Genomic DNA, 13,121 nt, shown 5'->3' with positions numbered 1-13,121 from the left:
GTCCAAGTATTTACTACATGGGCCGGGAGGACAAGTCAAGCTCGGCCCAAAAATAGCGGGGCAACCAACCAACCACTCGAGCACTCACGGTCGAGAGGTAGGAGACGACAAGAACGAGAGGAGCAGCAACGCAAGGAAGGAAGGGAAGGAGCGGCGAGCGAGCAGTCGCAGATGGCTCGGGCGGGCGGGCATGGGATGGGGAACCCGGTGAACGTGGGGATCGCGGTGCAGGCGGACTGGGAGAACCGCGAGTTCATCTCCAACATCTCCCTCAACGTCCGCCGCCTCTTCGACTTCCTCCTCCGATTCGGTTCGTCCCTGCTACCCTATTTCATACCAGTAAACTTTTTTTCCACTAAAGTGATAGCAATTCGATTCAATTCATTCATGTGCCTGCATGCGCAAAACCTTCCCTCAATTTCGCTCGCTCTACTTAAATCTCAGTAGCCACCTTCTCTGGATCCGCCACTTCCTTGTTCTTCTTTCTTTCCGCTAGATCTGCCTTGCTCGTTCCACATGTAAGGATGTTGCCGACTCTATCCTGCAGCTGTGCACCAAAACTTCGAACCATGAACCTGCTGCGCCTACCTCATGCCTCCCATTTCCTCTATCCCTGCAACCTCACATTTTGCAAATTTAGAACAGCTCCATGTGTGGTCCATGAACTCAAAACACATTTCCTCTCCCGTATATTCCTGATTTGCCGCTGCTGCTACCAACATGGCATCTCAAAACTCAAATTTGGCAGTAGCTCTGTTATCCCTATTCATTCATAGAGGGGAGAAAATGCAGGTTGATAAACAACGGTTTTTAAAGGAGAAACTAATCCCCAACAGGTCTTTCTGAATAAGTTGTGCCACTCCATCACATTGCACATTTTGGAACTGAAAAGCTAGGCTTACACATTCCGACCAGGCCTTCACTTCGAGTGTTGCTGGATTAGAGCGTGCATTAATATATCTAGGATATAAATTCCCTGCAAGCCTATTATGTACATAGCTACATACTATAGCTTCCTCCAGACTACCGCCCTGATACAATATTTGCCGTTGACCAAGTAATAACTCCCTTTATACAGTGAAGTCTAATTTTGATAATTCTGATATTGTTATTACTTGGAAAGTGGGGATGGATAGTTGTTTTTCCACTCTTTTCTGGTCTAGCCCTGTTTGCTTATAGATAGGTCCATCAAACCATTTGACAAAACTAAATCATGAAATACATTTAAGAAAAGTGTGCAAAATGCTTTATGGTTTGGCCTCTATATACTCTCACTCCAGAATGCATGTATGAAACTAGTTATCAGGTACCGGGTAACTAGCATTTCTCATTTAGCTGTATATATCACGGATGGACAGGGTAACTAGCATTTCTCAGTTAGCTGTATGTTTGGTGGATGGACAGGGTAACTAGCATATCTCATCTAGCCGTATGTATCACGGATGGACAGGATAACTAGCATATCTCGTGTAGCCTTATGTATTGTGGATGGACAAGATAACTAGCATACCTCATTTAGCCGTATGTGTCGTGGATGGACACTTGCTTCCAACAATTTTTGTGTAATCAACATAGCAGTCTGATAGTAAACCTTTGTTGGTACAATATTTTCTGCTCCATGTTGATTAGGAATTTCAACATGCCATCAAAACAGGGTTGATTGGATCTGTACCTTTGGCCTCATCTGGCTAGCTGGTCTAATTTCCATAATTCTGGTCTTGCTAGGAAAAAGAGGGATTGGGTTGTTGCATTTCCAATCTTTTCTGGCTTACCCCTTCTTGATTATATGAATGACCATGAAAGCATTGTCAGAAAAAAAAAATGTAAGGAGCATTGAACTGAAGTGTGCAATATTTTTTTTTTAGCTCGGTTTTACGTGGATATGCCCATTCCAGAATGCATTTTGGACCTAGGTACCAGACACTGAGAACTACCATATCTTATTTAGTCGACTGTATCGATGATGAATGCTTGCATCAAGCAAGTTTTCTGTCACTAACATAGCAATCCGTTAGCACACTGTTGCTGGTTCAAAGTTTTTTGCTCCATGATGATTAGGAACTCAAAACATGTCATAAAAGCAGAGTGGATTGCAACTACGTCCTCGAGCCCGAGGTCTGAATTTATTCATAATAATCGTACTGACTTCGGCTTTAGTGATAAATAAATTTGCTTTGTCCACGGTTGGACCTTAGAGTCAGGAAAAAATGGTAAATGTCATTTTTGAAAATAGAAATTCAATTGAAAGCAGTATCCAAGCTAAGGCCGGCCTCATAAATCAGAGCCTCTATCATTGGTCTCAAATCTGAACCTGATAGGGAAACACATCCATGCATGCATGTTTATTCAAGAAAGTTAACCATGCTTACATATGTTTTTGTTCATTTGTGCAGAAGCTACAACAAAGAGCAAACTAGCGACGTTGAATGAGAAGCTGGACATCCTAGAGCGGAAGCTGGAGGTGCTTGAGGTCCAAGTGAGCAGCGCAACAACCAATCCTTCTGTTTTCAACTAGAAAATGTTCTTAAGGAATGCTTGCCTGCACATAAGTAGTGCTTTCTGTGTGTTTACGGGTTGAAAATTACATAGCTTTCCATGTGTGTATTATGGGTCCAAGAAGAGGAGATTGTGCGTGTGTTTGTTGTGTATGTGTATGTGTATGCAGTGGCGTGCAAGGCAACTTCTTTTCTACCTATTCCGTGTACAACTAACTGATTGTTGACTGCAAATCTGTAGTGTTGCCTGCTTGCTTGTTGGAATGTGAAAATATTTCCTTGTAAAACTGTAACTTCTTAGTGGACTATTGCATGGAGTCAGACACGCGCCGGCCACATCGTCCGGACGATTGGCATCTCTAAAATGGGTATCAGTGTATGATCATCCTGTTAACGTTCAGTAGTAGCTGAAGTACTGAAAACTTCTTTTTCCTTGAAAGAGAGCAATTTTTGTCGGGCTGGCCGCTATTATCATTAAGAGGAATGCACAGCTAACATCGTAATCTGGAAAAAAACAAAATAAATAAAAGTAAAGAGAGCCTGGAAGAAATTTAGTTGGGGAAAAAAAAAGTGTGGTGCTGGTGTTTCACCCTTCTTGGCAACCACAGAAGCCGGTCTCTGGCTGGTTGCCCTGTGTCTCTCTAGCGACCTCACAAATTGGTACAAGAGTTGGAGCCCACATGCCGCTTCTCTTCTCCTGCTTCTGCTGCTGCTTCTATTCGAAGAACCCAACAACACACTTAGATCTTCCTTCTCCCTGTTCCTTATCTTTTCTATTCTACCTGTGAATCACTGCAGGTCCAAGCTTGGGTAAGTTAATTCATGGTAATCGTTTCTTAATTGCTCTGTTAATTAATTTCCAAACAGTAGATACATATATGCTTGCTCGGTTGATTGATGAAAGAGGGAAGGGAGGATGCTGCAGTTGCTGATGAATGAATCATGGTGGCAGGCAGGGTGGGTGGCGATGACGATGAATATGGTGGCGAGCAGCAGCATCATCCAGGCGCAGGTATACCACGTATGGCAGCGAGAGCGAGGTTATCAGGCGGCGGTAGGCATGAGCAGCGGCGGGAGGAGGAGGAGCATGGCGGTTCGAGCCATGAGCGACGGGGCCAAGGAGGAGGAGGAGGAGGAGGAGGAGAGGGAGAGGAGGCAGAGGCGGCGGGAGGAGCTGGAGCGGGTGGTGGGGAGGGCGGAGGACGCGACGTTCAGCGGGGCAGACCTGGCGGCGCTGATCCGGAGCAAGTACGGGAGGTCGTACGACGTGACGCTGATCCGGAAGGAGTTCATGGGGCGGAGCCTGCTGGCCATGAACGTCATGTGGAAGTACCGCGAGCAACGCTCCTTCCCGCTCACCGAGGAGGAGTACCTGCTCCGCCTCGACGACGTCGCCGCCTCCCTCCGCTGCTGGGGCGCCGTCTCCCACGTCCGCTCCTCCCTCGCCAACCTCAAGGACCGCCCCCGCATCGGCAAGGCCGTCAGCATCTTCATCGACATGCCCATCGACGACGCCCGCTCCAACGAGTGGATCTACAAATAATTCTTTTTCTTTTCTTCATCCATGATCCATGCCTCATGCCTGCGACCTTAATATAATTATTACTCCACTATTTAGCTAGCTAGCTTCATCTTCATCTTGTATGTATGTAGCTTCATCGTACGTATTTGCTTCAGCTCAATGATCACATCACAATTATTAATTAATTATTCAATTAATTAATCTCTTCAATTCAATGGAGTATACATACTCATCGCTTGCTTCACTCCTCCTGTACTGGAGAGGAGCAAATAGGAGAAGAAAGCAGATTTTTTTAATTTTATTTAATAAATAATTTACAAAGAATATCTTTGTAAATTATTTATTAAATAAAATTAAAAAAATCGAAGAAAGCATACATGGATTATTCTGCAGGCCGAAATAGCAAAGGCCCAGTAACGGCCCAGCTTGGCTAAACCCTCTCTCCTCTTTCTCTTGCGATTCTCTCTTTGTTGTCTCCTCTTCTCCGAAGAAGAGAAGAGAAACCCTCTCCTCCTCTTCCCGCAATGGCCGCCGCCGCCGCCGTCGCCCTCCTTCGCCGGAGCCTCGCTGCAGGCCCCGCCCCCGCACTGCTCCTCCGCCGCCAACTCCTCCTCCGCCTCCTCTCCACCCAGACCCAGACCCCCGCTGACCTTGCCCACCTCAAGAACTCCATTCGCAGCGCCGCCCACACGCCGGACACCCTCGCCGACCTCTTCCTCTCCGGCCTCTCCCACCCCGCCTTCCTCGCCGACCGCCCTCTCTTCACCCTCTCCGTCCACCGCCTCGCCTCCGCCGGCCGCCGGGACCTCGTCGCCTCCATACTCTCCTCCTCACTCACCTCCCTCCCCGCGCCCCACCCCTCCGAGGGCTTCCTCATCCGCCTCATCTCCCTCTACTCCGCCGCCGGCATGCCCGACCACTCCCTCTCCACCTTCCGCATCATTAGCCCGCCCTCCGACCGGGCACTCTCCGCTCTCCTCTCCGCCTACCACGACAACCGCCTCTACGACCGAGCAATCCAAGCCTTCCGCACCCTCCCCGCCGAGCTCGGCATCAAGCCCAGCGTCGTCTCCCACAACGTCCTTCTCAAGTCCCTTGTTGCCAATGGCGACGTCGCCTCCGCCCGCGCCCTGTTCGATGAAATGCCTGTGAAGGCTGGCGTTGAGCCGGACATCGTCTCCTGCAACGAGATCCTCAAAGGCTACCTCAACACGGCCGATTACGCCGCCTTTGACCAGTTCCTCAAGGACAACACCACCGCCACTGCTGGTAAAAGGCGGCTCAAGCCCAATGTTGGCACATACAACCTCCGGATGGCTGCACTGTGCTCCAAAGGGAGGAGCTTCGAGGCTGCTGAGCTGCTGGATGCTATGGAGGCAAAGGGCGTCCTGCCCAACCGTGGGAGCTTTAACACGGTCATCCAGGGGCTCTGCAAGGAGGGGGAGGTGGGTGCCGCTGTCGCGATATTGAAGAGGATGCCAGAGGTGCCGAGGCCAAACGGGAAGGGCGTGTCGCCCAACTCTGAGACCTACATTACGCTGCTTGAGGCACTAGTCAACAAGGGCGTGTTTGGTCCTGCGTTGGAGGTGTTCAAGGAATGCTTGGTGAACAAGTGGGCACCACCATTCCAAGCTGTACAAGGACTGATCAAAGGACTGCTCAAGAGCAGGAAGGTCAAACATGCCAAGGAGGTTGCCATGGCGATGAGGAAGGTTGTCAAGGGTGATGCCAAGGAGGAGTGGAAGAAGGTTGAGGCTGAATTTTCATTCGAGCCTACTGCTAAAAAAGCGTAACTGCTAGGAATGGCGCATGGCACAATCAGAGCATCAGTTAGACGATTATTTTCCACTTTCAAATCTGTCCTCTTATCTGCATGTCTTTTTTGTGCTTGTAGCCATCTCTAGTCATTCATTTGGTTTAGCACACAGGATTCTTTTCCTGTACGAGGTATTTGCAGTTTGAACAAATACAAGTCGAGTACTACTCTTTGGTGGTTTAAAACGTAGGTGATGTAACTTGAATGATCACATATGATGCAACTATTTCCCGTTCCTTGTATCAATTATCTCAAACTTGGTGCATTTCAGTCCTCTATACGGGAATAAGCACAAAAAGGATACAGAATATAATTACCAGATCTTGTTGTTCTACGTACCATTTGGTTACTTGGTGAGATCCATCTGCAAGCAATTTTTCATGCCTGAACAATGATGTCACAGAATGTGTTGTATTAATCTGCCCTGTGGATGTAAGTTTATTATCTTCTGCAAATTGTTTTCACCAGCTAAATTACAAGATTCTATTATGAGAAGAGTCGAGCATAATTGTGAAGGGACAAGTTCAGCATGATGATCGTGTGACATGACTTTGGTTGTCCCTGTGGAGCATTGAGGAGGAGTTGGTATGCACCCTTTGCCGACTTATTAGTAATTATAGTTCGTCAAGTTGAGAACTGACATGAATGATACTGAAGTTGCATCTTTCAGCCGATCAAGTGCATCCACCTGTGCTGATTGGATTGCAGAGATGTCTACTACTGGTATTGCTGGTGTTGGTGGGAGTCTACGTTTTGAGTGGATAACCTCGAGCCACTCGCATCTTTCTTTTGCCTGGTAAGTGCCTCCTTTTTCTTTTCATGTGCTGCAATGCTTTGCCTGTCTGCCTCGGTTTGAATATGGTTTAAGTTCTACCTTCACTCCTTTTATTTTCTTGTTAGGCTGATGGAGCTGCTATAAATATTGGCATGCACATTGTTCATATGAAAGAAACCTTTATATGCATATTTTATTTGCAGGTTGTGTGTTATTGTCATGTCCTGCTATGTTTGCAAAACACTGTAATTTGGTCGTGCTGACCATGTTCCATTAAGCCAAGATACACAACACAGTGACCCTCGACTTTTCGCTAGCTTATGCTTAAACTTATAAGGCAAGATTTAAAATTTTAACCTTAAATTTGAAGCTAATTTTAGAGTTTTTCATCATAGTTTGTTTCCCCGCCTTCTAACACGTATATAAAAGTTTTATTCACAAATTATTTTTCATTTATAAATATACCGTTTTACTCATTTATAAAATAAGCCAAAAATGAGCAATGGTGACAGTGGCTCGTCGCAGCGGTGCTGGGTGTCAAATCTTGCTGTTGGCGCGGAGGCTATCCTTCCTTTTATTTCTGCTTTACTTCGTCCAATAATCCATATGGAGTAGTAAGTATTATTGGCCTTGACAATAAGTTGCACACTTGCACGTCACATTACTATCCTGTTTTTGTCTTCATCTTTTGTGTGGCTCCGGTTCAATTTCTGCACTCTTCTCTTTCAGAAGAATAATTCAGTGTTTACTCTTTTACCCCTTTAAAATATTCTTTACATAACCTCCTGAACCATATTTAGAGTGATAGAAAATCTTTGGGTGATCTCGTATCAGGCCAAGAAAAGAAAAAAAAAGGCATGGTTTTGCTACGAAACAGAAGTACTTGTTCATAAAAGCACACCAACCTTTTTGTCTTCAAACAGATCATAGATGAGAACGAGAATGCCCATAAATAAATAAATAAATAAATATAGCTGACCATTATTACATGGCAAGTACGTGCTGCACAACATTATCATATTCTATGAGAATACATTGGGGTAATTGTAAAGAATTAGAGCTAGGAATACGAAAAGTGGTGGACGACGGAATCAAGAGGGCTTTGCGTCCATGGCCTGCACGGAGCGGAGCAGCGCATCGAGGTTGGCGTCGGCGGTGAGGGCGAGGCGGTTGGTGGCGGCGCAGACGAGGTCGTCGGCGCGGTCGCACGAGGCGTGGAAGGCGTCGAGCCGTTGGCGCAGCTCCTGGAGCGCCTGCACGCTGCGGACGGACTCCGCGAGGAGGGCGGCCACGGCGTCCAGGAGGGCGCCGTAGGCGGCTTCAATGGCGTCCACCGTGCTGTCCATGCCCGCCGCCGCCGATCTTCTTCGATCAATTTGTTACGTTCTACTCGAGTACGTACGTACCTACCTTGGTCTGCCTGTTTGCTGTTACACGGACGAGTCTAACAAACTGCAACTATCTATCCATCTCTATATATATAGAGATGCCCCCGATCTCCCTCTCTCTCTCCTTCTCCCCGTTTCATAATACGATACGAATTCTGACTTTTTTAGAATCCATTTTGTAGTATCATTTATTAATAGAAAAATTATAAATGTATTATTATAATTTTACAAAGTTAGAGATATATCATTAGTATCTCAATGACATATGGAACCTGCATGAGTCAATAACATGTAGGTCAGGATGACATATTTTTAATTTTACTAAATTATAATAGCATCCTTATAATTTTTCCTTTATTTTAATCTATCTATAGAGATGCACCAGTTACACACATTTTACGATTCGATCTCTCTCTACCTTTCTTTCTCGTTTTATTGAAGAAACCAAGAATCCATTTCGTAGTACCATTTATTAATCTATCTATTGAGATGCACCAGTTACACACCTTTTACGATTCGATCTCTCTTTGCCTTTCCTTCTCCCGTTTCATAGTACGATACGGATTCCGACCCTTTTTTGGAGAGACCGAGAATCCGTTTCGTAGTACCATTTATTAATCTATCTATAGAGATGCACCAGTTACACACCTTTTATGATTCGATCTTTCTCTGCCTTTCCTTCTCCTCGTTTCATAGTACGATACGGATTCCGACCCTTTTGAGAGACCGAGAATCCGTTTCATAGTACCATTTATTAATCTATCTATAGAGATGCACCAGTTATACACCTTTTACGATTCGATCTCTCTCTGCCTTTCCTTCTCCTCGTTTCATAGTACGATACGGATTCCGACCCTTTCTTGGAGAGACCGAGAATCCGTTTCGTAGTACCATTTATTAATCTATCTATAGAGATGCACCAGTTATACACCTTTTACGATTCGATCTCTCTCTGCCTTTCCTTCTCCTCATTTCATAGTACGATACGGATTCCGACCCTTTTTTGGAGAGACTAAGAATCCGTTTCATAGTACCATTTATTAATCTATCTATAGAGATGCACCAGTTATACACCTTTTACGATTCGATCTCTCTCTGCCTTTCCTCTCCTCGTTTCATAGTACAATACAGATTCCGACTCTTTTCTAAAGAGACCGAGAATCCGTTTCGTAGTACCATTTATTAATCTATCTATAGAGATACACCAGTTACACACCTTTTACGATTCGATCTCTCTGCCTTTCCTTCTCCCGTTTCATAGTACAATACGGATTCTGACCCTTTTTTGAAGAAACCGAGAATCCGTTTCGTAGTACCATTTATTAATCTATCTATAGAGATGCACCAGTTACACACCTTTTACGATTTGATCTCTCTCTGTCTTTCCTTCTCCCGTTTCATAGTACTATACGGATTTCAACCATTTTCTAAAGAGAATGAGAATCTGTTTCGTAGTACCATTTATTAATGTACGTACTACCGTTGTACACATTAGTTAGGTTCTTTGTGTTGGAACCCATGTATTGAATAATTATTTAATAGGAGAAAGGGCTACATAAGTAGAGCAGTGCATTTTGCACTTTTAAACGGCCTAAACTAGTTGAACAAAAAATGTATCATCATTAATAGATATTATACATAACAGCTCGATATTTTGCAAATGGGGTCTATGACAAAATTGAAAAAGCAGTCAGAGTCTCTTGCTGCACTGTTTTCGGCATCGATGGTGGAGGCTTGGAGCCCAACTTTATCACGAAGGCATCGAGGGGGATTGATCCATCCGTGGCTATAGGTAGCTAGATGTGCCGCACGGTCCAGGCACAATCGAGCCCATGCCAAAATCCATCAGGCTAGTAGTCCAATATAGCATGATCAACGCGTCGTACCGTGCGTGCCGTCCCATAGGCTACACCTTGATCTAGGCACAACCCAAAGCTACACCGAAGACCCAGCCACAGCCAATAACACACGGGCCGTGCTAGGCCAGTCCGAAGGCACGATAACCCATCGTGCTTATTCAGTAAATAAGTATGTATTTTATGCCTTATATATTTAGGCTGTATGAATAAGTCTATTTTTTCTTTCTTTCTTTGGGTCGTTTTTTGTATGGTTAAAATAAGTCTATTTTACATTCTCTTTGGCTAAGTCTTATATAACTAAATTAAGTCTATTTTAGGTCTCACTATTTTCTAACCTACTAATTGAATCGGCTATGCCAGGACGACCCATCGTGCCAAGACATCGGTCTAGGCATAACCCAATTGTCAGGCTAGGCTTGCATTGGCCCAACACCAGTCGTGTTGTGCCGTGCTGTGGACCGAGCCATCAAGCCTTTTGGCCATCTATATCCGCGGCAACTGCTCAGAAAATACAAGCAATTGCTAATGAAATCGAGAACATACCTAGATCAGCCTAAAAACTAGGCCATGGTCAAAGTTTCAACCACAGTTGGGGTCTCCACAAGGTGGAGGTTGAAGCATCATCGGTGCAGCACATCTCCACTTTTCAATGTGCCTTAGGGTGTTGCGATTAATTATTTTTTCCTTCCAGCAGCACAGGACTTGGATCAAAGAGGACAGCGGATGAAAGTGTTGCTATAGAATCCAAACTGTTCATTGCTTTCACCAAGAGTGACTAGAGGATCAGGACTCCCAATTCAAATCCTCTGCAGTACTCACTGACAGGTGGTCCATAGCTGAGCCCACCTATTAGTGAGCAGTAATGCACAGGATCCACACCCGAGGACTCCCATGTATCATTATGAGGAGTATCAAAAAGGGTGTCAACAATAGTTGCAGTTGCAGGGGCTGAACAGCTGAGCGACAACCAGCCAAATTTTAAGAAAAGCTCCAGTGCACATAATGAAATCTCGCACATCCATACAAATACACAAATGTAAAGATTAGCTTAGCTGAGTTCTTCTCGTCCAAGCAAAAAATAATAAAGCTCATGTTCAGGACACAGGGTATAAGCAAACCAAAAGTACACTATTTCAAGAGACATGCTGATCCAACAACATTCATGGAAAGTATGTAAAGGCTCGTGAGCAGTAACAAAATTAATTTGGCCTTGGTGTTGCCCACTCAACACGAAGGATAAGGTTATCATAACCATACCCATTGAGCTTGCTGATAGCCTTCTCAGCGTCCTCCCTGTGAACAAAGTTGACAAAGCCGAACCCCCTGCTTGCTCCAGTCTTCTGATCAACCGCAACATAGACACGACTAACCGGGCCAAATGTGCGGAATAGCTCAAGTAGGTCAGGCTCACGGGTGTCCTCTGATAGATTGGTCACACGGACGGAGTTCTCATCATTCCTACGCCTCATATCGTGTCCAACCCTATCGGCAGCACCAGCACCAGACCTCATGCTTGGAGGTACATATGCTCCCTTAATGGCGCCACCTGCTGGTCCAGGACCATCGGCAGTAGGAGGCCTGTCCACAAAAGCTTCTGCCTGGGGAGCAAGGTCCTTGTAGGGGCACTTTGAGGTCCAGTGGTCACCCTTCTTCCCACAGGTTCTGCAAACCATGAGAACTGCACCACTCTTACTTGCCAGTGGATCACCTGAAGCACTTGGTTCTTCAGCTTTGCTCCCTATGATTAATAAGTGAACAGTTAACAACAAGAAAACAAAGGCAAACTTTTTTCCAAGATTTGAGAAAAGTCTTTAAGCGTAGGGCCTTTGGAACCTAAAAATGGGAAGGTTCTCAACAAGACGGCACTATAAACTACAGTTACTATACTAATGAGACTCATGTTAATGCATTAGAAAAGCATAAGCAAAGGTCACAGTGAGCATAATTACATAAGATGTATACTATTGGGTTTGAAAATCAACTGTCTTGAGAATGAGGGCACACGTCCATGATAGATGATATCAAATTGTTGATACATAATGCTTGAACAATAAAACTAACAACACTGCATTGCCACTAGAATCTGAAAATTCTATGGTCAGACATTATACATGGCCAACACACAACCAACTACCTAACACAGGCAACCATAGTTTGTTTGCAAAAATAGTCTGCGTAACCCACCATCATCCAGCACTTGAACATTTTTCTTAAGAAGAATAGAGAAGGTGTTGTTAACATGATCCCCCACCATCACATGTTTCAGTTTTCGATTATACAACCGCAGTTTCCTTTAAAAATCTAACTTAAAACCTTTACAACTAGGTCCAAATATTAAATTTGAATCCCTACAAAATTATTCAACCCCACCATTGCTTCAAAACTATAAAGATCAAACTTCAAATGACACTATTTGAGTGTAGAGCATATCATGATTACCCATGTAAATACTCCTTACATGCAGATTAATTGCTCTTATAAAGCTTAATGAGAAACATAACTCAATGTTTTCACCTAATAACAAAATTGAAACAAGCAAAGAAAAAAAAGAGAACACCATCACCAGCTACTTCCTAAAGTAGATCACAAGCCTCGATTATATATATCTTACCTAGAGTAATAAAAAACATTTCAATACTATCGTGTCTATATCTAGTTGTGATGAAGATCGCGCATAGTAAGCAGCATAACACAGTGTTCGAAAACTAATCAATTTATAAATCGATGAAGGAAGCAGGTAATGTAGATAAGGAGGGGAACCTGGAGCGCGGGGTCGCTCAAGAACGATCTCCTCGGTGGAGACCATGGTGAGGCGGGCGCCGACGTCCTCGTGAACGGCGTCGCCGAACTTGGGCCAGGAGCGGCGCTCGATGGCGCTCTTGGAGAGGCGGGCGCGCGCGAGCTTGCGGACGCGGGTGGTGGTGGTGACCTTGACCTTGCAGCCCTTGTCGTCGAAGCGATATTCGACCACCTTCTTGAAGCCATTCTCGTCGGGCCCGAGGACCACCCGCGGCGGGAGCAGGAAGTCGAGGTCCCCCTCGTCGTCCTCCTCAAGCTCCCCCCACCGGATCTTCTGCGTCGCCGTCTCCACGGCCATGGTCGATCTCTCGCGCCGGTGTGCTGCGTTCGCTAGGGCTTGGTCGGGCGGCGACGGCGGCGGCGGCGTCGTGGGAGAGAGAGAACGACGGCTTCTTCCCCTTGGAGAAGACAACAGCTAGGGTTTTCTCGCGTTCTACTTCTGGGCCTTATCGGTCGGCCCACGTGAA

At 45.4% G+C, this 13,121-nt stretch overlaps 4 protein-coding genes across 4 annotated transcripts; 3 read left to right on the top strand and 1 right to left on the bottom strand.

The window, feature by feature from the left end:
* The first annotated feature begins 84 nt into the window (after positions 1-84).
* LOC102710760 (probable protein BRICK1) lies at positions 85-2,782 on the top strand. Its single transcript, XM_006648106.3, has 2 exons — positions 85-310; positions 2,394-2,782. The coding sequence occupies exons 1-2, from the start codon at positions 172-174 to the stop codon at positions 2,513-2,515; spliced, it is 261 nt and encodes an 86-aa protein (XP_006648169.3). The 5' UTR covers positions 85-171; the 3' UTR covers positions 2,516-2,782.
* Positions 2,783-3,092: 310 nt separating this feature from the next.
* On the top strand, positions 3,093-4,207 carry LOC121053495. The gene is made up of 2 exons (XM_040520541.1): positions 3,093-3,305; positions 3,448-4,207. The coding sequence occupies exon 2, from the start codon at positions 3,463-3,465 to the stop codon at positions 4,036-4,038; it is 576 nt and encodes a 191-aa protein (XP_040376475.1). The 5' UTR covers positions 3,093-3,305; positions 3,448-3,462; the 3' UTR covers positions 4,039-4,207.
* A 279-nt stretch (positions 4,208-4,486) lies between these two features.
* LOC102710469 (pentatricopeptide repeat-containing protein At1g61870, mitochondrial-like) lies at positions 4,487-6,095 on the top strand. The gene has a single exon (XM_006648105.1). It carries the CDS (start codon positions 4,542-4,544, stop codon positions 5,808-5,810), a length of 1,269 nt encoding a protein of 422 aa, XP_006648168.1. The 5' UTR covers positions 4,487-4,541; the 3' UTR covers positions 5,811-6,095.
* Positions 6,096-10,812: 4,717 nt separating this feature from the next.
* LOC102710181 (eukaryotic translation initiation factor 3 subunit G-like) lies at positions 10,813-13,050 on the bottom strand. The gene is made up of 2 exons (XM_006648104.3): positions 12,616-13,050; positions 10,813-11,593 (listed from the first exon to the last, which is right to left on the bottom strand). Exons 1-2 carry the CDS (start codon positions 12,950-12,952, stop codon positions 11,055-11,057), a joined length of 876 nt encoding a protein of 291 aa, XP_006648167.1. The 5' UTR covers positions 12,953-13,050; the 3' UTR covers positions 10,813-11,054.
* Between the last annotated feature and the right edge of the window lie 71 nt (positions 13,051-13,121).

This window comes from Oryza brachyantha, chromosome 2 (genome assembly GCF_000231095.2).
Source record: "Oryza brachyantha chromosome 2, ObraRS2, whole genome shotgun sequence".
Taxonomy (NCBI): Eukaryota; Viridiplantae; Streptophyta; class Magnoliopsida; order Poales; family Poaceae; genus Oryza; species Oryza brachyantha.
Note: the sequence above shows the minus strand (reverse complement) of the source record. Positions and strands in the feature narration are given on the sequence as shown.

Excerpts from the sequence above, each read along its gene's own strand:
- LOC102710760 (XM_006648106.3), top strand. The coding sequence starts at position 172 with ATGGCTCGGGCGGGCGGGCATGGGATGGGGAACCCGGTGAACGTGGGG. Across the intron at positions 311-2,393 it reads CGACTTCCTCCTCCGATTCG|AAGCTACAACAAAGAGCAAA; the intron begins GTTCGTCCCTGC and ends TCATTTGTGCAG.
- LOC121053495 (XM_040520541.1), top strand. The coding sequence starts at position 3,463 with ATGACGATGAATATGGTGGCGAGCAGCAGCATCATCCAGGCGCAGGTA.
- LOC102710469 (XM_006648105.1), top strand. The coding sequence starts at position 4,542 with ATGGCCGCCGCCGCCGCCGTCGCCCTCCTTCGCCGGAGCCTCGCTGCA.
- LOC102710181 (XM_006648104.3), bottom strand. The coding sequence starts at position 12,952 with ATGGCCGTGGAGACGGCGACGCAGAAGATCCGGTGGGGGGAGCTTGAG. Across the intron at positions 11,594-12,615 it reads TGAGCGACCCCGCGCTCCAG|GGAGCAAAGCTGAAGAACCA; the intron begins GTTCCCCTCCTT and ends TATTAATCATAG.